We start from the raw sequence: 26,065 nt of genomic DNA, 5'->3' as shown, positions 1-26,065 counted from the left end.
TTGTTAAGAAAAATCCATCTGTAAAAAGATTAAAAAAAATCAGTTACATTTCTACCTGTGTTGAGGTCTAAACTTTGTTTTCTACACCTTTTATATGGAAACGATTCAGCCATCTAGAAGTCAGTGTAATGCAGGCCTAACAGTTGAAATGCATCCTATGTACAACATTAGCTTGGAAACTCTTTTTTTTTTGTTTTTGATAGAACAATTTGGAAGTTGGAACTCAAAAATAAACAATCTTCTTGAACCATGTCAATTCTAACATTATTCAAAGCATTAATCTGCATGCTGCACAATGAATTGAACTAAACACAGAAGCTCCATCAAATAGTAAATTCCTATTTAAATTTCTTTAAAAATTATAAAATGGGTAACAGAATTGGCACACATCACTTAAAATAACAAGTGGTTCAGATGGAGAACAAGGAAGGAGTCCCAAGATGAGATCAAATGATAGTAGCTGCTCCCCTTTCAGAATTACATAGCTTCAAAAAGGTTGTTAAAAGATTTCCATTGCATATGTAATCACTGCCATAGTATCTTCACATGGGTGCAGTGGATTATTGGCACTTCACCTCCACTAGCCACTTCCATCAAGCTGCCCATGAGAAAGAAGATGCGCCATGTATTGCTGAAAAAGAATGAAAATGAGCAAGTGCTGAACACCAGAGGGCTAAGAAAAGATTATACATAATTCAAGATGAATAAGGAAAATAAAACTATAAAGGATTATGCAAATCAAAGAGTAAATAATGCAATCAACAGGCTTTGCATAAAGATAGATCCAAGTGGATAGAAAAGAAAGACCTAGTTGTTTCCCTTCATGGTCCTGACTAATTACAAGACTTGCACGACAACTATTTATAGCAAATCACCTAATTAACTTCAGACAAGAATAGTTAATCTAGTCTTTCTGCAGATAAACTAATGCGGTAATGCCTCAGATGCTAAGACTCCATTCACTTACTTCCTGCTGATATAGGGCAAATGGCCATCAAATTTTTATTTCCCCTTATCCTGTTGCTAGGTGTGACTTATCCCTCAGCAAGCCCACTAGGATAATAGAAAGATAAGCATTTTCAATGGGATCTCTCCTCTTTTCACATGATTGACTTGATGTCTAGCTATAATGTAATCCTCTATCTATTAAACTGGTTATGTAACTGCATCTGCATCTCAAGAGCCATTGATGTCTGAAATGTATAGTTATTTTCATAAGCCTCAAATCCAAGTGCTTTCAGAAGCTGAATATAGTTTCAGGGCAATGTAATAGATAATATACTTCTTAAATAAATATAGAAGCCTACTTGACATAGAAAAAATCCATCTCCTAGTTTTATACTTTCTTCATGGGAAAGACATTCAGTAATTGATCATAAGCATATTTGAGTTTAAACATATATATATTTTGTTCCTCGGACTCTTGTTGCTCACTAGGGCACTTTAGAAGGAAGAGTTTATAGCATCAATTCATTTACAAGGCAAGTTTCATACTGAACAACCAGAGATTAAAGCTCCAGACTAGGTTATGACAACTCATTTAACAAACAAGGTTTTGACTGTTGATTGCTCATAAGAAAATAAATACAAATACAAGTTCTTCTACCCCTCTAAGCAATTGAAAAAAGAGAACACCCACTCAATCATATTGATGGTCAACTGACAAGCAATAAGACTAGGACTAGGAGGTTTAAAAGAGACATTGCTCAAACACTTGATAACCTATTGCCATCAAGTCAAAAAAAGGAAATTGGAAACACTCAATAAGTTAATGCAGGATCAAGGGCACAAAGCAGAAGACTGCACAATGATACTGATAACTAAATGTTAGCTTTCCCATCCATATTTGTAGGAAGGTACTCTCGTCTAAGGCACTCTTCCAGTTCAATATCTAGTAACTCCTGTGCCATTAGATAAAAATGCTAATTCTAAATTTTCTTCTTCCTGCTTTTAAATGTTGCATCTACTGGGTGGTCACATGAAATAGCTAAATTGTCTTGCCATTACCACCATGCTGTCACCACTCTAACTGAGATATCAATCACAGCCACCCTAAAATATGTGCTTGAGAAGCAACTTATTTCTTTAATGTACAGTAAATTGGTTCTTTGTTTTCCAGATCCAAGATCAGAAACCTCAAGTAGCTCTTCATATCTTCTATATCCATGTGCCAAGTTACTCAAGAAGTAAAACATGTTGTTTCTAAGGGATCCACAACCTACAACATCATCCAGCATTACTTCTAGGTCAACCTGAACCAACTCCCCACACTCTTTCTGTGGTAACTGCGGTTATCAAATATCATCAAGACTCTCAACAGACTTTCTCAGAGGGTCAACTGCCAAAATCTGTCCTTACCAGCGAATGCTGTTGTGACATGAAAATGCCATATTTTCTTAGTTCCTAAATCCTAAGAGGGATGGCTTGAACTTGCATAACAAAAATAATATTATAAAATGAGGAAAACATACACAGAAGAAGCAGACAATTATATTGGTAACAAACTTACAGAGTGGTAAGCATAAGGTGCCTTTCCTTGGCGATCAAAGTGTTTAGCCATGACGGCAAATTCAATTGGGCCCCATTCCTCCGCTTCAAAACAATAACCAAGCGCAGCTTTATACAACTGCAAGAGAGTGCAAAATTTATATCCATAGGCTGCATATAAGGAGGACCAGAAACCCCATAAATATGAAAAATAAAACTGAAGTCATAGACCTTGGCAGTGTCAGTTAGTAGTTCAGTTCCTGCCGGAAAAGAAGCATAGAATTGATCACCCCTGGAAATTCCGGCTCTTGTTCTGCACGAGGAAGTTAAGAAATAGCAAATGAATAAAACATATAAGCCATTTGAGAATTACCCAGAAACGATTTGATTCTATATGCCTCCAACTCCAAGCTCACAAAGCGGTAAAATGACTTACGTATTGTTTGTATAGGCATAGCTCAATAAGGAAACGAAGCAATAGAATCCAGTGTAGGACACGATCCTCCGGAATTTCTGTATCCTTAGAATAGCTTTCCACTCATCGTAAGGTATCCTTAGAATGGCCGTCCATTCTTCGTAAGGTATTCTTCGAAAAGTTCTCCACCCATCAAAAAGCCTCATGATTAGTTATGAAACCCCTGATAACCAAATTGAAATTCTAATGATCATTAAACAATCATTCAAACAAACACCTTACGTGTGCAGCAAATCCAACACAACCCAACTCAAATGGGAATTAAAATTAAAACCAAAACAACTAAAAATTCAGATAATAACTGTTAATTGCCAAAGAGAAACGCTTCCGCTTTTGGGTTTTACTCAGTGGACCATCAAGTGCAACTGAGAAACTGAGAGGCGAGAACAAGAAGTACAGAGAGAAAGGCTTCTTCCGCTGAGTTACAGTGACAGTGGAGTCTATCTGTCACCTGATGCCTTCACTGGTGCTATGTCAAGTCTGATGTCGGAGAAGGATGAGAGATCGGCTCAACGGTGAATTGTCGTTTCGAACTCCACACGGTATTAGGAGTAACATTGTGGTTTGTGGAACAACACAGATCAAATGGTCAAAAACATCCAGGTGGTCAACTAAGTTTTCTACTTGAGATGGAATGGTACATATATTGTGGTGCATTGTGCAGCATGGTAACATTTCCCTCATGGTAATTATGAGTGGTCTAGCTACATTGCAATAGCCACGTGGCAAATCCTCAAATTTTAAATATTAACAACCCAGACGATAAGGAACAGAGAGAGAGAGAGAGAGAGAGAGAGAGAGGGAGCTCTAAAATGAATTGTTCATTGAGCTCTCCACTGGCCAAGGCAGTGCCAGTCTGCATCTCTTCACAATTCCGACGTCCTTCACTCTCCATTACTTCTAAACACGTTCAGCAACCCAAATTCAAGCCCTTAAAGGTCTACAATTCTCTTTGTTGATTTTGTTAATTTCTGCACTTATTTCTGCTGAATTATCGATTCTATCATGAATTCGAGAACCCCTTTTTGTTCAATTACAGGCACTTAATAGCACCTCTGAAAAGCCCATTAACTGGTCAGCTCTACAGAAGTCTGGTCTAGCTTTACAACTTGGAACTCTTTTGGTCACTGTGAGACAGTAACCTGCATCTGTTTTCCATTCTGTTTGTTTCTTCTTGAGATGGGTTTTATAATTGAGAGACCATTCTGACAGATTGAACAACCGGCATTTGCGGTGACGGGAGTAAATGACGAACAAGATTTGACGACAACACTGATACAACTGGGAATTGTTGCATTTTGGTATTTCCTAATCATGCCGGTGAGTAAAGGGCCATAGATAGTTATCTGGATCTGCTTCTCTCATCGAATGCATTGAGTTCATGGTTATTGTTTTCAATGAATCACAGCCTATCATCATGAATTGGCTTCGGCTCAGATGGTACAAACGAAAGCTCCTGGAGATGTATTTGCAATTCATGTTTGTGTTCATGTTCTTCCCCGGGTGAGTACTGAGTAGCTCCTATTATTGCACAGATGTTCTACAGCTGCCCCCTCTTGAATCTGTTTATTCACCATTCCTCTTCAAATGTTTGGCCATGCTTTTGACTAGCCACAGTAGAACCAGAAACTAGCACCATTCAGTGAAACCATGAAAACTTTTACACTTGTAATCTGTGGAAACTATATGTGAAACATGGCCCCATCTGTGTAGACTTTGGAAATGTTAAAGACTGCTCAAAATTTGAGTAGCACTGGCAATTGGAATCGAAAGGCATCTGCCCTATTGCCTCTTTGGTTCACAACAATTGTTTATATTGCTTTTCACTGTCCTGATGGATCTTGATGGAAGAACTAAGACTGTTCTGCAATGTACATGTTTCAGTTTGCAGCCATTCAAGATTTTCTTTCTTCTGTTTTTTTTTTTTTTTTTTCAGTCAAGGATCTCAATATTCATTATAATGAGATGGATCACATGAGCCACAATATCACCTCAAAGTTGTCCATGAAATGTTGTTTTTTTAATCACTACTAGTAGTATAATCAGAATTTCCTGCAAAATCATGAAAATTAATGTTTTGGATTCCAAGTTTTTACAAGTTAAAAACACTTTGCAGGATTGTGCCTATGAGGGGTAAAAATAGATCAGAATAATGGAATTCCATTGTTGGTTTAGAAGTTCATTCAGAAAAGTTTTGTTACCAAAAACAATCCCTTGTGCTCTTCTGTCACTTTTCATGAATTTGTAAAGTTCATTACGCTGGAGCCATGTTTCAAGTGCTTATGGAACCAGTCAAATCGCATTTTGAAGTGCTAATACCCATTAATGGGGTTGATTTGCTTAAATGCTTACTCACTTGCCCCTCTTTTCCTTTGCCAGTAGACCAAATTTATACAGACATGAACTCTCAATTTTCAAATGTTACACGAACATGATGTTCACCGGAAAACAAATCAGAATAAAGAAATTACAATGCAATTTATTAGCCGAATTTGGCACATTCATAATATAACATAGTCAAAATTAAAACTAATGGCCTATTTGGTTCAGGTTTGGAATCGGAATCGAAATGGGCTATTCAGATTCCAACTTTTTGGTTGAGCAGAATCGAAATCTCATTCACATTCCTGGTGGAATGAAATCCCCTTCCATCTGATTTCAATTCCCAATTCGATTCTTGTCTGAATCAAACAGACTATGGGAATAGATCATTTGCATGCAAATAGTCAAAGCAAATGAGATTAGAAAATCAGCGGACATATAAAAAATGAAAATGAAAAATAAACGAGTATAGTAAATTTACATTATAAATTGTAGCCAAACAGGTGCAGAAAGACAAATTATTATTCCATTCATAACAGTGCTCAGATTATTCATTAGGTATATGGGAAAACCATATGGTAGACTACCTACATCAATGCAGACAATATTATGAGATTCGATTTCTGTTTTAAGAAATTTCACTGGGTTTGTTTTGTAGAATCTTGCCTCAAGATTTCATTCCATGAATTCTATTTTGAAATATAGAAATAATAAGGTTTACTTCAATCTTCCTATTTGCAGAATTATTCTTTGGGCACCATTTATCAACTTCAGGCGACTTCCCCGAGATCCATCCATGAAGTATCCTTGGTCAACACCGCAAGATCCTTCATTTGAATAATTGAACATCACTGTTATCAAATGGCTGATTATCTTTTGAGCCAAGCTGCTCTATTGTATAATATTACAGAAATTTGCTTAACTTGCCATATAAATCTCCTTTGCATTTCATATATAGTAATTATCATAAGTATTGTGCTAGCAGATAAGATCTGTTTATGTGGAAATTCCAATATGTACTCCTTCATTAATTAAATTGAGCATATAAAATGATCTAGATCTAAATAATAAAATCTTCTTACATATCAAACAGTTTTGCAATATAAACCCTTTTAAAGGGAGACATTGTTCCATTAATGTAATTGGTATCTACTACATTGACAAAAAAAAAAGTAAATAAAAAAGGGTAAATTACAGATAGGTATCTTGTACTTTGGGGGCGGTGACAAATAGGTATCCTGAACTTTTAATTGCAACATTTGAGTACCCTGAACTTTAAAAAATAGACACTTGAGTCCATCCATTAGTATTCCATCAGTTAAACATTACACAAGGTCAAAAATACATTTTTATGTATTTTTGAAATAATTCTACATTGTAAAATCATCACCAGTGAATGCCATCGTCAAAAAATTTGAATATATTATTTGATGTCCATGTGAGAACGTGATTGTGGGGAAGTTCGATTACTTGAGAATGATCTCAAAAATACATGAGAAGGGTATTTTTTACATTATGTAATATTTAACTGACAGAATACTAACGCATGGACCCAAGTGTCTATTTTTAAAAGTTCAAGGCACTCAAGTGTTGCAATTGAAAATTCATGGTACCTATCTGTCACTAGGGGTGTCAATTGGATTGGGTTTGGTCCAATCCAATCCAATCCAATGTGAGTCCATTATCATGGACCAGGTCCAATCCAATGAATGTTTTGGACCAATTTGGACCGATCCAATTCAATGTCTAAACCGTCCAATCTGTTCAAATTCATTTTGATTTAGATTGATTTCAACCCAAACCCAGTCCATTGACACATATTCTTGCCTATATCAATGGACTAGGTATTGGCTTAATCCAACCCAATCTAATAGAAATTTGTTATGGACGGACCAGGTCCAATCCAATCTAATAAATATTTTGGACCGGATTGGTCCAATCCAATATGTCTTGTTGGTCTGTCCAATCCGCCCAAATTGATTTTGGATTGGACGGGCCAGTCCATTAACACCCTTATTTGTCACCACCCCCAAAGTACAGGATACCTATCTATAATTTACCCTAAAAAAAAAACAAAAATCTTCGTAGCCCTTCTCGATGAATGACTTATCCAATTAGGTAGAACTAAAAATTAGTCATTCATAGCCTGGCAGGCAAAATGTACACCATGAGACAAATAAGAACCTATAGTGGCCAAACATTTATTAAATTGCATTCATTTTAGGATTTTCAAGAAATGGATTAATTCCTATTTGCATCATCAAATGCATTGGGGTATTCGTGAATGGAAAAAAGGGTAGGGAGGTTTTTATTCACTTTTTACAAAAAAAAAAAAACGATTTGATTTGCTTGGACTAGAATAAAATACTCTATTCATTGTTTTTTATTCATTCTGCATCCTCCATAGAGGCTCTAAATTGGGTGCTTCTATCTTTACAAAATTGGCCTCACTTTTAGTAATTCTCCAAATTATTCATGAATTTGGCGAATTTCTTAAAAATCAATCAAGTCCATAAATTTTTAAAAGCTTCGCAAATTTCATAAATTACTTTGGAAAATGAATGGTTCATCCGGTAGACATTCAAGGTCAAAACTAAAGGATATGATTTTTTATTGTAATATATTTATTATATTTTTAGATACATTATTATTTTTACACACACATATATAATACATATCGGGAGGCCACCGCTATGCCTCTACAGGGGTCGTTTCGGGGTGTGACCTGGTTTAGGGGGTAGACGGGCCTTTAAATACACCCCCTTGAACCAGATTGAAAAAAAAAAGTAAAGTGAGCAAAGATACAAGCCGATATTCCCTTGCTCCATTACCCCAACCTTGAAATTTTTTAGAGGGTGCATTATTCCCTTTCCAAGCCTAGAGTTGCCACCTCAGCATGCCCCCTTCCCTTTCCCACCCCTAATGTAAAGGTATTGTATACTTTGTCTTAAATTTATTTACTTTGATCGCTTCCCAATTACCTAAAAATCTTCCTAAAATCTCTCTTTCTCTCTCTCCACACCCCTAAAACCTCTCCAACACATTAAGAAACCTCTCCAATTTTCTTGCTACCCTTAGTGCACCTTTCTTATATTTTTTATCAACCTCTTATGGTATTTATCATCTTTCCATTTTTTTCTTCCTCCTCTCAACATATTTCTCTTACTCTCCTCTCACTACAACAGTCACATGTTAGATAACCCATTTTTAAAACAATGTTACATAAACATGACCCATTAAACATAATTATTGCCTTTAATCATGTACAGTTACATATGCTACATGTAAAATTCCATAATTAACCTGAACTAACCTAAATTAAGATGAACTTAAGTCAATTTAACTTAGATTAAATTAAATGAACTTAAACTTCCCTAAATAGAGCTAATTTAATTAGCATAAGTAAACTTAATTATCTCAATTAAGTTTCATTAACCTAATAACTTAATTCAAGTTTAATCTTTTCTTGATACTATGTGCTACTTGTAAAGTTACTTAATTAAATTAATGCACTAATTTATTTTAATTAGGAATTTTACTAAAGTAGCTAATTAATAAATAATTTATTTGATTAGCTAATTAAAGCATTACCTAATTAAATTGAGTAAAATAACTATCCTAATTAGTTCATTTAATTAAGTTCAATGAACTTAAATTAAGTAACGTAATTAATTAACCCATAATGAAGTTAACCTTAATCCAATGTTTTAAAAGTCAAACTGAAAATGGAACCATATTTGAAATGGATCCGCTTTTGATATTCATTAATGTTTTAGAAACTTACCCAGAACTAGAATCATTTTGGCCATTGATTTCTGGGTTAGTAGTTCGACCATCCAATTCAAATGGACAACACGTTCTAATTTAAATATATATATATATATATATATATATATAAATTAAAAAAAATAAAATTAAAAAATGGACAAAAAGTGTTGTTCGGGTAGAACCGATCGACAATTCAATTGTCTGGATCAGCAGGTCGCTAACCAAGTCAACGATTTTTGGCCAAGATATGAGTCAAGGGTGAAAAGGAACCGGCTGCCTCGACAGTTTTCGAGCCAAAAATCCGATTTTTTGGGTAAACAATATTTCAAAAACCATCATATTCATCATAAATATAACGAAATATTTAAATTATAAAAAATAGTTATCAATCTATGAACGATTTTCCACTTCAAATAGTTCAATGATTATAAAATCTAGATCAAAAGTCCATTGACCAAATATTTTACAAAATAATGAGCTAAGTGATAATTAAACAAAAAAAAATGTGACCAATTTTTCATTGAAAGAACTACACTCAATGGTTGTTGGTAGGGGAGGAGCTAGAATTTTTGCTACGAGAACAAAAACCTAATTAAATGGGATGGAGACGGGAGAATAAACATGGATGGGGCTTTGGGGGGCTAATCATGGGGTGGGGTGGGGGGAGAGTGGGGATTAGGGTTCTCCTGGGTCGCCTTGGCTCTACCCTTAATCACTAGGTTTGCTTTACCCCTTGCTTATGTTAGAGCCTCTTCCCTCCTGTCTCAGAAAAAAAAAAAAAAAAAACAATTTGGGGGTGGATTTGATTTATCTTGACCCAATTAGAAATGCCATAAGACTCGATTAAACCTTACATATACTCGATTAAACCCGTAAATCACATGGGTCCCAACTATAAAAGGCCAATTTTTCCTTTAAGTTTACCATTTTTTTACCTATTGAGTAGACTGGATTTTTTATTCTTGAAAAACGAATTAAACATAAACTTCCCATATCAAATTTCAAAAAGATAAGTGGAGAATGACCAAAAGCTATCCAGTGACTCAAAAAGGTAAAAAGTCAAACATTTACATTATGGCTAGATGAATGATGAAAAGATCAATAATTGAGTGAGACTCGGGCCGGGTGAATGAAGAAGCAAATGAGAGCAAAACGATCCAAATCAAGTACCAATAAAAGGGCTGTTTTTGATGTTTTAGTGGCTCGCATCATTACTTAGGCTCCATTTAGCTGCACGTTAAATGAAGGAAAATGAGCATAGTTTGGTTTCCAGAAAATGCTATTTTACAAATAACCTTTGTCATTTGCCCAGTTTAGTCGCAAGGAAAGCGATACATGTTAGTCTTGTGCTCCTATTGATCAATCACCATCTTGCAGCCACAACTCAAAACTTGTATATGCTGGACTCCTATAGTTAATACAGAAAGGTTAAAACAACAGATACAGCACATATCACACCATCAACCATTTCCAGTTTTCCACTGTCACAGACAGTGTTCAAGTAGTCCAGCAATATCTGTTCTTGGTGGAATTCATTCAGCTAAAGCAGAAAGCAAGAAACTGCATACTATCACATGAAATGCAGTAAAAAAAAAAAACAAAAGTAAAATAATAAAACAATTTAACATCAAAATTCCTTCAGGGTTGAACATGGGTTCCATTAAGTGTTGAAAGCCATCACTGTAAGATCACTTTGCATGTATAAAAGACATTAGAACAAATAACTTAAAAAAGAAATAAAAAAATGCTATATCTAATGCATTAACCAAAACAGGAAAGCCAGCTGAATCCTAAATGACTAAACAGACCATCAACACTCCTTACTCTTGTCAGCTAAGTTGCACTTTCATGAAGTTTTTCACTTCCCCCAACTCTAGTATATAATTAAGCCAATGGGCCTTTGTATGGTTTACAATAAATACCACATCCTCTGCCCCTACTTTATGGGCCAATTTTCTTACATTTCTTATGCCGAACGTTGTAAAATTCACATTGATGTCTTTCTCCATTGGCCACCAACCATTTTCTCTCCTTGACACTTTATTCAGATGGATCCTGGGGAGTTGAATATTACAGATAGTTTCTTCCAGTCCCAAGGCTCCATGTTTGGGGACATGATCAAAGCACCCACAGCAACAGCAATGCACGCAACAAACACACTCTTCATGCAGCCATGCCCACGTGATATTCTTCCCAGGATCACCTTACAGTACTTGTCAGCATCCTTGATTAATGCTTCGTCACTAGCATCCCCTCCACTAGCCAATGCTGTCTCATTCTAAAAACCAAGATTAACAAATTAGCTGCAATGACAAATTTATTTCTAATGAACTATACACGTACAAAATGAATTTTGTTACTTCCAAACATCTCTTAACATGAATTGTGAAACTACAGCTCAAGTACTCAATGTTGGAAACAGCAAACAAGATAATATGAAACATCTAAATCCGTGTTTACCTTTTGTCTGAAACTTTTGAGAGTCACCTTTAGTGGGTCAAGTGAGGAATGTTTAACAGAGTGTTCCTTCCATTCATCAGATAGTTTTCGCAAGACAGCAGCACTGGCTTTTATATTATCCAGGTAAATCTTGTCCTGTTTCCACCATGTAACCAAGAAAATGACCAGCATGTAATGATGCAATCGCAAAGAACAACAAAAGTCATCTCCTACACTCTATGTGCAAAAACGACTCAAGTTGCTCACCCAGATTTTGTAACAGTCAGGGTTTTGAGTCAAACACCAGATGAAAACACCAACTGCTTCTTTGGATAACTCTGGAATGGCTGCAAAAGGAATGTTGCATCTCAAGCTCTGAAATATGACCTGATCTCACTAGATTTCATATAGAGATGAAGAAATAAAGGGCAGTCATGAACGTTTGCACAGACCTTCTCCTGCTGCTTGGACAACAAAATTGAGTATTTGCTGTGAAACTTGTTTCATTGCCTTACTTCCAGGGGAACCAGAAAGTGCCAACTCTTTCAAGGGGGGATATATTGCCTCAAACCTTTCAGTAGCCTGCAACGGAGCTAAATCAGGATCACTGAGAACCCCAAGTTTTATAACAACATGACTGCATTTTCAAGTCCCAACAATACTGACCTTGATACGAGCTGCAGGTGGAGGGAAAGTAGTTCGCATCAACATCTCAAAAGCTGAAGGTGGCACCAAACGCTCCCCCTTTCTGACAGCACCATTCAACAAAATAGACCGAGCTTTTGGGGCAGACAAAATTCTACAACAAAAAAACACAGGAAACTTATAATTTGCAACACAATATGCTGTAGATGGAAGAAATCTTAGTCAAATATTCAACACACCCAGACCTTTCAACCAACTGCAAGATCAAGTCCCTGGACTGTGGATTACTGTTTTTCCCACTGACTATAGGCAGGAGGTTATGTGCCCATGCAAACATTCCTACAACCAAGTCTCCTTGACATGCCTATACAAATTGATTTCAATATCTGCTATAAAAGGCATATATATGAAATTGATTTGCATTATTTAAATAACCATGTGCCAAGTCATCCTTACCTGAGAAATCATCCACACAATAACCGGAAGTTTGTCTTGTCCCTGATACTTAGTGTTGTCCCTTAGTACTGGCAAGATGCTGATTAAAACATCAGGTTTTCGTCGCAGTACCATTGCTAAAACTACAAATATAGCAACCTGCAACTCCGAGAAGATATCAATTAAACAATGATCAACTAAAATGTTAAACTCTTCATTGTAAGGTAAGCAAAAGTAAAGATGTTATCAGAAGTGACTCTTTTCTATAGGTTACAACATAGATATTTGATGGCCAGGCCAGGGAATAACAATTAGATTCTACAATGCACCCAAACACGAGAATCACTTGACAGGCTCTTTAACTAATATAGACTTTTTTTTACAAGTAACTGATATAGATCATTGGCCAGCCTGTACCCTTCATAATCATTTGGGAGTAGTTCAGTCATCAAAAAAATGGTGCAATGCTGGATCTCTGTTCATTTACCTCCTCTAAGATTTATGGTGAACAAGGTCAATAGTGAACAATGATAACATGTCAACCTTCATATTAGCTGCTTAAAGGAGGCTGATATGAGGGACAAGATTCAGGGAAGATATACATGGAATAACCCTGAAAGCACCCAAATGAATGGTTGAAACTACACATCCTAGCTATAGGCAAAGTATTAGACAGTTTTCTTCCCACAACAAGGAAATTCATGAGACCAACCCCACAGAGATCACTAACCACTTGATGTTTCTAATACATGAGTTTCCTACTATGAGAAATAAAGCTTTGCCACCATAGACATTGTTCTGACCTCTAATGAGTATATCTGGAACAAGTGAAATAGGACACTTATATAAAGATCCTAACCTAGCACAGTAAAACAATCCAAAATTCCAAACCATGAATGGATGATTCCAAGTTTGGTTGTATCAAACTGAGTTCCATGGATCAAATGGTTTAGTTAGAAAAGGGAGAAACAAATCCTGCTTGTTCAACAATCATTCATCCTACAATTTAGAAGATCACATGATAGGTTCATTCAACTATTGGGCTAACAGTTGAACCAGAATCCAACCATCTTTCTATCTGGTTCAGTTTTTTTTTTTTTAATGAGTTTATCGGGTTCAGTTTTCCTAACTAGCTTTTAAAACATTGGAACATAAAGACCTAAAGCATTCCTAAAGTAGCCCTAAGACTATAATGGAGTGATTCAATCCACAATGTACAATTTTTTTTTGATAAATAACAGAGACTTTTATTAAAAGATAATAATAGAAAAGGTACAAAAGGAGGGGTAAAAATTCTTAACCCTCCCAAGAAAGCAATTCAGATTTCAATGTTGCCCGGAAGAAATTAACTCTTCCCACCCCTTGTTTGGCCAATGAATCTGCCAAGGAGTTGGCGCACCTCTTTATCCATTGAAACTTGACTTCCATATTTTGGGTGAGATGTCTAACCTTCTTTTTTTCATTCAGAAACTTCCACAGACTAGAAGTATCCTTCATCAACCAATTTATAGCCAACTTAGAGTCACCTTCCACTATCAATTTTCTGATATTTAACTCTTGCGCTCTTTTTAACCCTTCCAAGAGCCAATATTTCAGCTCTAAGAGAGTCCCCCCATCCAATAGAACCAGAATACAATGCAATAATTCAACCTTCATCATCTCTGAAGGCTCCCCCAATACCCGACAGACTTGGATTTCCTTCACTACTACCATCAAAGTTTAGTTTAGTGAAACCTGAAGCTGGAAGGGACCAAATTGGGTGGAATACATTCTTTCTTGGAGCTGACCAAGCCACTTCTTTCCACTTCCCGATGATGTCTCCTTCTGAATAATTTTCAAAACTTTGCAAAGTTTTAACCCAATGGATCACCTTATAGAAATCAGTTCAACGATTACACCCTTATTTCTTTCTTTCCCATGAAAGGTCCGTTGATTCCTTGCCTCCCAGACTGTCCAACATACAGCTGCTCTTACACACCTCCATAGAATTTTCCCTCTTCTTCAGCCCCCTAACAGTAGTAGAATGAAATAGGCTTTGAACATTTGGGGGAGGGGTCCACCTGCCACCAAAAAGAGAAAAACCAACACCAGATTTCTGAAACAAATGGGCAAGAAACCAACAAGTGATAGAAAGTCTCACCATTCTTCTTACAAAGGATGCACCAGTGTGAGGATAAACACCAATTAGGCCTTTTTCTTTGAAGTAAGTTGCAAGTGTTACACTTTTCAAGGAAAACTTCCCAACAAAAAACACTAATTCTAGGAGGAATTGGTCTACCCCAGACTTCCAAAACTGGAAAAGGGATTCCAAAGACAGGAGGGGAATGAGCCAGTTCTTTGAAGAATGAGGAGCAAGAGAAGATACCCGAAGGAGAAAGAGCCCAAATCCTACTATCCCTCCTAAAGGGGTCAATAACCACCCCCTCAAGGATATTTAGCAGGTCAGCAATGAGGTTCAGTTTCGGTTCTCTAAGGGCCCTTCTAAAACCCAAATTCTAATCAATGGTTGAATTAGAGGTGGTCAAAACAGTGGAGACCGGCTCATTTTTAAACCGTGATAAAGAATACAAGGAAGGGAAAAGTTCTTTCAGCGGAGTGCTTCCCACCCAAACATGATCCCAAAATTTCACATAGTTACCAGAGCACATACTATACCTGATTAGAAGAAGAAAAGAAGGAAGTATGGCATGAATTGATTTCCAAGGAGAAGCTCTCGTAGCCCTAGTTGAAACTCCAGAGTCCCAGCCATCCGCCGCTTGCCCATGAATACTTAAGACAACTTGAGCCCATAATTTATCCCTTTCCAAAGTCAATCTCCAAAGCCATTTCCCCAGCAGAGCTTCATTCTTTTTTTGCAAATTGCCTAAAGCAAGCCCACCATCACTTTTGGTTTTGGTAACTATATCCCACCTGACCCTATGATCCTTTTTCTCCTCTCCTGGTTCCCATAAGAAGTCTCTCATCAACTTTTCCAAAATTCCACATGTTCCTTTGGGCATTTTAAACACCGAAAAAAAGTATACAAGCAGATTTTTCAAATGTGGACTTAATCAGGGTTATTCTACCTCCCATGGATAGGTAATTTTTCTTCCAAGATGCCACCTCTTGGTGAATCTCTCAATCACTGGGTTCCAGAAACTCTTTTTACTTGGGTTATCCCCTAGTGGCAGCCCCAAATATGTCAATGGCCAATGAGTGATCTCACAACCCAAAATTCGGGCTCTATCCTCCACCTCACTTTCACTCAAATTAATGCCAATTGCACAACTCTTGTCTAGATTCACTTTAAGATTAGTCACATGTTTGAAGACATTGATCACTTGCTTTAGATTACTCACCCAACTTACCCCATCCCCACCACAGAAAAGAATTGTCATCAGGAAACTATAGATGTGTTACTGGAACCCTATTCCTCCCTACCCTCCAACCTTTCACCAAGTTTCTAGAGTCTGCCCTCTCAATGAGTTTTCCTAGGACTTCAGCAATTAGGATTAAAAAGAAAAGGAGAAAGGGGGTCTCCTTGTCTGATGCCCCTAGTAGCCTGGAAATGGTCCACCACCCTACCATTAACTAAAATGGAATAGTGGCAAGTCCTAATACATCCTTTCACCCATTTGCACCACTTCTGCCCAAATCCAAAATATTCTAAGGCTTCCAACAGAAATGACCAATCCACCAAGTCATAAGCCTTTTCGAAATCCAATTTGCACACGAGCCCTTTCTTCCCGCTTCTTTTGAAATCTTCCACACTTTCATTTGCAATTAGGATTTGATCCACGATTTGTCTGTTTTTCACAAAGGCACCCTAATTTGGGGAAATTATTAAGGGTAGTACCTCTCTAATCCTCCGAGAAAGCACCTTAGCAATGATTTTATAGAGGTTGTGTACCAAACTAATGGGTCTGAACTCTTTGGGATGACAAGCATCTCCCTTTTTTGGAATCAGAGCCAAGAGGGTAGAGTTTAGACCTGGATTAATCACCCCTCTTTCAAAGACAAGCATCTCCACAATGTACAAATTAATGCAGTGAGAGAAATCTCTTTTACCTAATATGATTAAAATTCCATTAGTCAGTGTTGATGGAAAACTCATAATGATAACAAACCACTTCTCACATTAAGACAAACCACACTTCTCACTAGTCCAAAATATGATTTATAAGACAAGTGGAAGGGAAATAATACACTCAAAGTACATAAAAGATTTAGTTTGCCAAAGTCATCAAAACAACCACAGGAATTCTCGTACACGCACACAAAAAAAAAAAAAAAACTTGCATATATTTATATAGGAAACAGAAAGGAAAAGTGAAACTATTTACTACAAAGCAGGACAGAATAGAAGCAATATAAAGATGTGTGTGTTATGTGTCAGAAGTGACAGACCATGTCTACTAACCTCTGGAAGCATTAAAAACAGAAAGGAAAAGTAAGCAAAATACTCTCTTGATTACATCAAGCATTAACATTGCAAGACTTCCCTTTCTATCCCCCTTAAGGGTAACAATCAACAAAGATAAAGGTTGCACTTAGAGGTCAAATTTTCATTTAGCCTTCTAATCTAATTTTATTGTGATGTTCTGACTTTCAAAAGAGAATAAAAGGTATTCACTTTTATTTTATTTTTTGGAAATCAAGACAGGTTCTAATTTCTTTAAATGGTGCTTCGCATTTGACAATCAACCATAGTCTCTCTGGGTTGTTTAATCTTTAAGTCATTGTTTACCATGCTTTCAGCTGATACAGAACTGAAGCAAAGCCTCCAAGATCCGGACTAGATTAATGGATGTTTTGAAGTTTCTTCCAAAACCACGAAAGAAATTGTTAAAATATGTCATATGATATTTTTAATAACAAACATAATGCACCATCACAATCTCTAGCAGTTTTTTTTTTTTATGAAGGCAAAGTATGATTCATTAAATACAATCTCCAGTAGTTGGCATCAAATCAACATAAAATACAAAGAGGCATCAAGAAATATCAGCTAGATTCCAAAGTAGTTACCTGAGCCTTTGATGGGGCATGTTGAACTACCTTCTTGGATCCCTTAGCAGGACCCTGTTGATGTGCTAGGTCAGCAAGAATGCTGTCTAGTGACCATAAAACAAAGGAAACAAGAGCCTCGGGAGATCGCTGGTTGATCCAGTCAGTTGAAGTCCTATAAACAGCCTCAGAAATATGTGATAAAGGGATCTGTCAAAAATAGACCAACTAGTTTAAATTCCAAATAGGGGGAGGGACTATGGTTTAACAAAAAAAAAAAAGATAAAAACACCCAAAGGCTAATTAGATTACAACCAAAAATTATCAATGACTTAATAAAGGATCCATTTTTAAGCTGGTATCTCTTAAATTATTAACTCAATCAGTTGTAAAGATCAGACATATATGGATCATTTTTTGATAGACAAATGAAGAAGAATATATCATTCAAAAAACAAAGAGGCGGGCAAGGCACCCTCAACTCGAGTACAAAAAGATTCTGTACATGTATACCTTTTCCAGCCCACTATACCTTACATTAAGAAAATTATAGAAGTCTTTGCATCTATGGCTCATTGTGACAGATAAAACAGATTTTCTGTGCACAAGTTACCAAATAGACAATGATAACAAAGCAACTTGTTGAAGTGATCAAGAAAATCAGTCTACAACCATGTACTAATCCAGTTTGCCCCAAATTCAATTAAAGAGATAATAAATGATCTAAGCACAAAAGTCAAACAAACAACCAACCAATTAGGGTACATAAAATAATAAATAAACTTCTTGCATTAGCATAATTATAAATAAAGGAAAATACAGAAACAACCAAGCTGCAAAATTAATATCAAAATTATTCTAACTTCAAAAGATTTTGAAGATCACATACAGATATGCTGTATAACAAGTAAACTCCCACATATGGACATACAGTATAATTATAAATAACATAAATACAAACTCAATCAGGTAACAGGTCTTCTGGGTAAATCACGATACAAAACTAGTAGAATTAAATCTGGCAACCTTATTATCAAAATTAGTACAATTAAAGCATTCAAGGCCTTTCCAGTAAATCACAAAGTAACATGCTTGTAGGAATTAATCGCAGCCTTTCTACACGAAATCATTTAGCAATGAAACATTCTTTTCCTCAATTATGAGGAATCTAAGCCTTCTATCATACAAACATTCGTAAAATCTTCTCACATTTCTCATTAATTCCTTGCCCTTTACCAATTCCTGAATTATCACTAAATAGCAACAGTACATCTCAAATAAGGGGGCAATATAAACTCACATCGGTGATCTTTGCAACCGTAGACTCCTTGAAAATCTTGGTCCACGGGAATTGAGCTGCGCTCACTTGGGAAAACGCCCGACCAAAATAATCCGCAAAGCGCATTAGCTGAATATCCTGCTGCGATTCGTACGAAGCCTATGCCCAAAAACTCACATTTTTTAATTCAAAAAACTCAAATTATAAGAAAAAAATATAGACTTTTTAACAGATCAAAAACTGAATTGGACAACGGATCAGAGTAAATCAAATAAAAAACGCAAAATTCAAGAATTAAGAACATACAGTAACGCTAGCAAGGTGTGCCGCAAGGTCAGAAGCATCGATCTTGGAAGCCGCCTCAGCAACGGTGACCTTGGGCTTCTTGGGCTTCTTCTGCTTGGGTTTCTTCTCTTCCGTTGCCGCATTCTCGCCACCATCAGCTGCTTCAACGTCGCTGTCATCACCATCATCGTCCGAATGGTGTTTCGATTTGACTACGGACTCTGCAGCAGCAGCAGCAGCAGCGGCCGCCTTTTGAGCCTCGACCCGCCGGCGACGCTCCTTAGCTTGCTCTTCGAGAGACTGGAAAACGTTGGGCTCGTCGCCGACGACGACAACTCCGTTTGGCCGGAATTTGCTGGGATCGGCGGCGTCAGAGGGTTTGGGCTTCCGCTGGCGTTTTGCGTAGGTAACCTTCTGCCAGCCATGGTTGTTGTTGGAAGAAGCGTTGTTAGAGCTGCTCTCATCGTCTTCGTAGAAAGCCGATTCGAGAGCTACTGCGGACTTCTCGTCCATGATTTTCTCTTCTTTGATTCAAATCTTCTTTGGTTCAAACTCTTGAGTTTTGCTATTTATTCTCTCTCTCTCTCCCTAATCCTTCTCGAGTTCTTCGTCGACAAGGGATCACTGATCACAAGGACAGGAGATGGAAGAGAAGCAGAAGCTCTCGCACTCACAGGAAGAGAAAAAACGGAGTGAGAGATTCCGAGGTCGAGTTTGCGAAGAAGAAATAGAAGAAAAAAAGGCTCTTTGTCGTCTGGAGAGTGGAGACAGGTGGATCTTAATTTTGGTTTCTCTCCTGATTTGACCATCATCTTTTCCAGATTTACAGGAATACCAGTTTTTACTGAAGTGGATTATCGGACCTTAACATAATAGGATAGTCCTTGTTCCATCATAACTCCATATACAACAATAAATGGAAAATTACAGAATATCACCCCAATACTTTTGGGGGCAATGACACTTATCCATGGAGTTTCAGATTTTAACACTGTGCCCCTCCATTTAAACCTGTTCACGGGCCGAGCCAGGCCGGGCTCTTTCCCTTTATAAACAGAAAATGACCAGGCCTAAGCCCGGCCCAACCATTGGGCCAAGATCTTGAGTTCAAGCCTAATCTTACATAAAGCCTGAAACTTGATTTAGACAAATATTTTATATTATATTAATTATATATTATTAATAATATATTATATATTTTATAATATTTTGTATATTATAATATAATATATTTCTTACTGCATATATAATATTATCGGGATGAGCTTATTTGGGAAAGCTTGAGGCTAACCCAAAATACTGTCAGGCTTGATGTTTAAAGCTTGAGCCCATAAGCTTAAAACTTTATCCAAACCCAATTTAGAACAAGTCAGGCCGAGCCAGCCCATCAAGTTACCCCGCCCATAAATAGGTTTATCCATTATCACTTCCTCAATTAACTAAAAAAAGATTTTCATTTCACTATTCTTTGCCGGTTAAACATTTCACTATCCTTCCTATTTGTTCCACCATTTTGTCCTTGCATGTATAAATTCTTTATGCAAGTTTTATTTTTCTTCTTCCTCAAAGTTAATGAAGGTGAGATCATCTACTTTCCCCTACCCATTTTTTACATGAATTAGATTATGGTACTAAAAAGACATGATAAGGGAAAATTTTACACCAATCAATTGATATCATAAAAGAGATAATCAATCAAGTGTATTCATCAAATTCATGGGGTGCTTTGATTGGTCAAATCTCTTCCTATACCATACCTTTTCAGTACCATAGATCATGAGGGTGTTCGATTCTGTTTACGTTTATTGAATAAATGTTTTGTACTTGTATGGCTACAAAACCAAGAAAAGCTATTAATGTGGGTGTTTATGACACATAGGCACCATTAAGCACCACATCAGCAAAGTATCAATAAACTCCTACCCGTTTAAAAAATCTCCAAAATAAAGTTTTTTAAAATAAGAGAAGCACACAGAAATCGATATTTATTTACAAAAACAATTAATGAGACTTTTTCTGATGAAGCGTCTGTGGCACCATTTACCCAATAAATATAAACGAACCAAACACATAGCACATCTATCCCTAACCCCAATTTTGAAATAAATCCCATCTCCAGCCCGGCAGCCCCATTCCTCATTGGGAATAATTGCCATCCCTACTTTTAATTCATGTGGTACCTCGATATTTCTACCAAACAAATGGGGTACTTCGATATTTTAGTAAATTAAATCTTATGTTATTACCAAAAAAAAATTAAATCTTATATTAATCTCGTTAGCAGCGAGGGGGAAAGTGTTGAAATCTAAAAATTGAAAGGGGTCTTTTAGGGGGTTAAATGTCGCTACCCCAAATTATAAGATGGTAATCTATAATTTACCCAACAATAATTTTTCACTCTTGGTGGCTGCCTCCGTGCCTCGGGAAGTCGGGATCCCCTAAACGACTACTTATCCTTATCCACTCTCCCACGTATTCATCATGTGGGCCCCAACCCCAAGAAGCTTATTTCACCGACTTGATGATCATCCAACGATGTGAATCTAATATGTGAAATCTTTGACCGTGGAGAGATCAGTATATACGTTTGTTGACCATACGTTATGTTGTAGCATGGAAAAAGAAGTGCTTTTTCGAAGTCAAAAGGGAATTCTTTTTTGAGATTGGGGAATCGAGTGGCAGGTTGAGTAAATACCAGAGGGGAGAGAGGAATGAAAGGTCAAAGTGATTAACGCACGTTTTGTTGTGTTTTTTCTTCTCTTTCCCTCTCCCTCTCTGGTTTGGATTTTGGATTTGGGAGAGAAGGGTCCGCGATGCAGCCTCTGCCTCTCTCTCTCTCTCACAGTTGTTGGAGTGTGGGGTCCACTGCCGGCGACTTTTTGTGGCCTTCCGATAATGCTGTTTTCAGTCCTGATCCCGAGTAAACAAGGCTTGATCCATGATCGTCGTCATAGTTTTTGATACAATGGTTCCAGTTGCAACTTAATGTCGTGGTGCCGTGCGTCGGTGCATTGCATCAAGAATCTACGGTTATGCGGCTAAAGAACGGATAAGAATCGAGTAACGGAAAGAGAGATGCAGTGGTGGAATCTTTATTCTTTACCATATTTAATGTCTTAAACCGTCCACCAAAACGAAAGCATTTAATAGACTTAAGACCCGGGCCGGATCAACCGGTTGGACCTGTTCCCCTAGGACCAGATTCGTATGACTTGAGAATGAACATGGTCGGACCCGTTAATGTGACCGGACCCAACCCGGATCGGGATGCTGTAAGGGAATCCCTGTAAATAATGTTTTAAACCTATCAACCAAAAGAGTTAATGTGGCTTTTAAGACCCGGACCAGCCTCAGTGGTTGTTGCACCTGTTTATATACAGGACCCGGTTTTAGCATCTAGTGGTCGCCTGGTCGGTTCAGAAATTGACCCTATGTTGGAATAAGGATAACGAAAACAAGAATTCTACTTTGTATGCCTAATAATTGTGCATGCTTTTTTGAAGAAAAAATGGAAATAGAACTTGACCGATTATGGTATGGGTTAGGGGTATAAATCGGATTGGCCCGAATTAACAACTTATACTGTTTCCGGCTCGGGCTTTGGGTTGAACTTATTGAAATTTTGATAAAATTCCAACCCAAACCCGGAAAAGTTGTATCCCTGGCATGGGTCAATGAGCCCAAGCAGGGAATAATTCCATCATGCATCAGATGTGTAATGTCAGTTCACGTTGGAAAGGTGCTGGAATATTTATTCGCAGGAGATTCCCAATGGATCGGGTATACCCGATAGAGGAAAACAAATGAACTGATTATATTAGACCTAATTGTGTGGTTTTGTTTTTATTAATAATTGAATTGGGATTGGTTCTTGCTGTTTCAAGAGATCAGCTTCAGTCAGTGCAAAGTCCGTTTTAATAGATTTTACAGCCTTGCATCTGGGACATCTCCGACTTCTATACTTTATTTCATGGAGAGATATTCCCAATATAAGGCTACGATAATTGTTTGAACATGCAATGACCAAATCCCAACCAATTTAGACTCAAATCCAATGCCTATTGTTTTTTTTTGTATTTTTGTTGTTCAAAAGGGTAGTTTTATATAAGATTATATTTTGACTATCAGAAATAAAGTTTTAAGTTGGTACTTTTTTTCGAAAAGAGAAACATGGCAGTGTACCTTTGAAACTCATTCGTTACAATCAAATAATAAAGTCTGATAAAAAAAGATGGGGCAGAATAGAATAGGATGCAAACGGATCGGGTCATACTTATAATAAGTGTATATTTGAATCTGATTTTACATTGTTTATATCAGATCCGATTTGATTCGATCAGACCTGATAGGACTCAATTTGAATTTGAATCCTGTTGGTAAGTCGGATCTTCAGATCTTGTTTTCTTTAAAAATTAATAAATTATTAAAAGAAAATTAAAATATATTAATTTAAATAAAGTAAAACAAAAAAAATACAAGCATTTCTTAATTATTTTCATCATATATATATATATATTATAAAAAATAAATAATATAACAAATTTATAAAAATATATTTATAAATAAATGAATACAATATGCATATATACAATGTATAGGATCGAATCTTCTCTGCAAATCAGATGGGGTGATCCGAATCCAATCCAATGTCTGATCAAATCGTATTATCTGATCCAAAGATCCAAACAAAGGATTATCTGAATTTGATCAAATAGGATTGAATCTCGGATAGGATCATGCATTTGCACCCCTAGGGCAGAAGACCAAGTATACATATGAAAAAGAAGAAGGATCTGTGGGCAGTGAGGGATTTGTGAAATCAAATGCCTTTAACTTGCAACTAATCGCCTTCTATATAACTAACTAAGAAACTGCTATAAAACAATCACCCCCTAAAATGATAGAAGGAGCGTCAACTTCTATATCCAATTGGAGACCAGCCAAATCTGCAAAAGCTTATATTTCCTCCGGTGCACTCAATGGGATTGGGCATGATTGGCCATAGCAGAAATCACCCCAAATGATCTCTTATAATAATTCCTACCACCACCCTTTACGGAAGACAGAGCACCGTCAAAGTTAACTTCCAATACATTTGTTTCAGGTCTTATCCATCAACTAAGACTAGGGGTAGGTGGATAGGACTGTAACTGATGATCACTAGAGTCCTGTGCATCTACAATTCTACATGTCTAACCTTCAGCATTACCAGCTATAGCAATTGACAATGGCTCAAAATGCTTTGACTCCATCATCGATTTACACCAACCTTTTCAGATGTGCCACATAATTAGTTGAATCCAAAGGAGAATCCATTTGAAAATTGAAACCAAAGAGATAATCAGTCACAAAGCAAACCATACAATACAGGTCTTGTGCATGAGCATTCAAACAATGTCTTCATTGTCTGTCCACAAAGCAAACCAATGTCTCCATTGAAGAAGAGTATAAACTTACATAATAGTCACGAAGTAATTAAGTTTTCAATTACCCCAACATCTGAAGTCCCTACTACTTCCTTTTTCCTGTTTGACGCAAATAAAGTGAAAGAATTTGCTATTATGGTCATCCAATGAAGAGAAAAGTTTCCATATATTTACGAGAAACCCACCTCTTTGAATGTTGTTTAATAGTGTTCCATTTTTGCTGAAAATCGCCTCCGTTAATAGCCCAATGGGTATTAATTTGTTCATGGAAGTTATCCATGTGTGTCCAATAAGCCTCAAATCGAAGTGGCCTCGATCTCCTTCTATTAGGACCGAAAGTATGCAGCACTATTGGACAATGATCACTACCTACCACTGGTAGGTGGTGCACCCATGCTGAATTAAAAAAATCGAAGTGTCCTTCTTCCTCCTTTCTCCTAGAAGGTATCCATCATGGAGATGCAATCGAATTCGCGTCTTCCAACTGCTGGAACTAGAAGAGAGATAGATCCAGGATTGTTGTTCTATCTTCATCCTTCAAACAATCTTGGTTTGATCATTGTTTCATCTTCTCTTATTGTAGAAAATTTCCCGATGTGGCAGAGGGCCAGGACGAATGCGTTAATGGCGAGAACAAGTATGTCTTCATCGACAGTTCTCTTCCATGACCAGCAAAATCATCACCAAGAAAAAAAAAACTGGATTAAATGTAATGCAATGGTGATTTTTTGGTTGGATAACTCCCTGGCCAAGGAACTACATGAAAGCGTGGGATTTATTGAAACGACATCAGAAATCTGGCATGAACTAGAAGAACGCTATTCGTACAGTAACATCCCATGCCTACATCAACTGAAACGAGATCTAGCCATGCTCCAGCAAGGTAATCTCTCTGTAACTTCACAAAGTTGAAGGCCCTGTAGGATGAACTTGGATCTCTCACGACCCTCCCCAATTGTAATTGTGGCAAAGCCATAAAGCTTCTTATTGCTGAAAGAGAAAAAGATAAGCTTCATCAGTTCTTGATGGGTCTCAACGATTCTTATAATGCCATAAGATCTAGTATTCTTGGTTCTAAATCACTCCTAAGTAAGAACAGAGCATTTGCTCTAGTAACCCAAGAAAAACGCCATTTACTTAATGCTTCTCTTTGTGGGCCAACTGCACTAGAAGCAGCCACACTAGCTGCGGTATCAAAACCAACCACTACGCAATCAACAAATACAAATAAATATTTTTGTGACCACTGCAAAAAGCAAGGACACACCAAAGATTGTTGCTATGAGTTAGTCGGCTACCCCAGTAACAAATACAAAACAAATTGTGGGAATCAATCCAAATCTAGATGATCTGATCGATCCAGTACTACATGTGCAAATGTTGAATCATCAGCCATTACAAACCCCTCACCAATTGCTGGTTTGAATTCTCATCATTACGCTCAACTTCTTGCTCTGCTTAGCAAAGAATCGAACACATCCCCGGCTACGGTCAATGTATCCAGTAATCCGTCTAGCT

General features: G+C 37.0%; 3 protein-coding genes across 3 annotated transcripts; 1 reads left to right on the top strand and 2 right to left on the bottom strand.

Moving 5' to 3' along the window:
- Positions 1 to 216: 216 nt before the first annotated feature.
- Positions 217 to 3,565, bottom strand: LOC104609983 (uncharacterized). Its single transcript, XM_010276435.3, has 5 exons — positions 3,265 to 3,565; positions 2,924 to 3,125; positions 2,719 to 2,800; positions 2,510 to 2,626; positions 217 to 631 (listed from the first exon to the last, which is right to left on the bottom strand). Exons 2-5 carry the CDS (start codon positions 3,106 to 3,108, stop codon positions 581 to 583), a joined length of 435 nt encoding a protein of 144 aa, XP_010274737.1. The 5' UTR covers positions 3,109 to 3,125; positions 3,265 to 3,565; the 3' UTR covers positions 217 to 580.
- A 167-nt stretch (positions 3,566 to 3,732) lies between these two features.
- Positions 3,733 to 6,237, top strand: NDHL (inorganic carbon transport protein-like protein). The gene is made up of 5 exons (XM_010276434.3): positions 3,733 to 3,900; positions 4,002 to 4,091; positions 4,175 to 4,282; positions 4,371 to 4,465; positions 6,026 to 6,237. The coding sequence occupies exons 1-5, from the start codon at positions 3,775 to 3,777 to the stop codon at positions 6,123 to 6,125; spliced, it is 519 nt and encodes a 172-aa protein (XP_010274736.1). The 5' UTR covers positions 3,733 to 3,774; the 3' UTR covers positions 6,126 to 6,237.
- Positions 6,238 to 10,656: 4,419 nt separating this feature from the next.
- On the bottom strand, positions 10,657 to 19,873 carry LOC104609981 (transmembrane protein (Protein of unknown function DUF2359, transmembrane)). The gene is made up of 10 exons (XM_010276433.3): positions 19,143 to 19,873; positions 18,858 to 18,995; positions 17,579 to 17,767; positions 12,593 to 12,730; positions 12,382 to 12,500; positions 12,158 to 12,290; positions 11,944 to 12,073; positions 11,759 to 11,838; positions 11,513 to 11,647; positions 10,657 to 11,330 (listed from the first exon to the last, which is right to left on the bottom strand). Exons 1-10 carry the CDS (start codon positions 19,632 to 19,634, stop codon positions 11,097 to 11,099), a joined length of 1,788 nt encoding a protein of 595 aa, XP_010274735.1. The 5' UTR covers positions 19,635 to 19,873; the 3' UTR covers positions 10,657 to 11,096.
- Positions 19,874 to 26,065: the final 6,192 nt, after the last annotated feature.

This window comes from Nelumbo nucifera, chromosome 4 (assembly GCF_055504915.1).
Source record: "Nelumbo nucifera cultivar China Antique chromosome 4, China Antique-T2T, whole genome shotgun sequence".
NCBI classification, from domain to species: Eukaryota; Viridiplantae; Streptophyta; class Magnoliopsida; order Proteales; family Nelumbonaceae; genus Nelumbo; species Nelumbo nucifera.
Note: the sequence above shows the minus strand (reverse complement) of the source record. Positions and strands in the feature narration are given on the sequence as shown.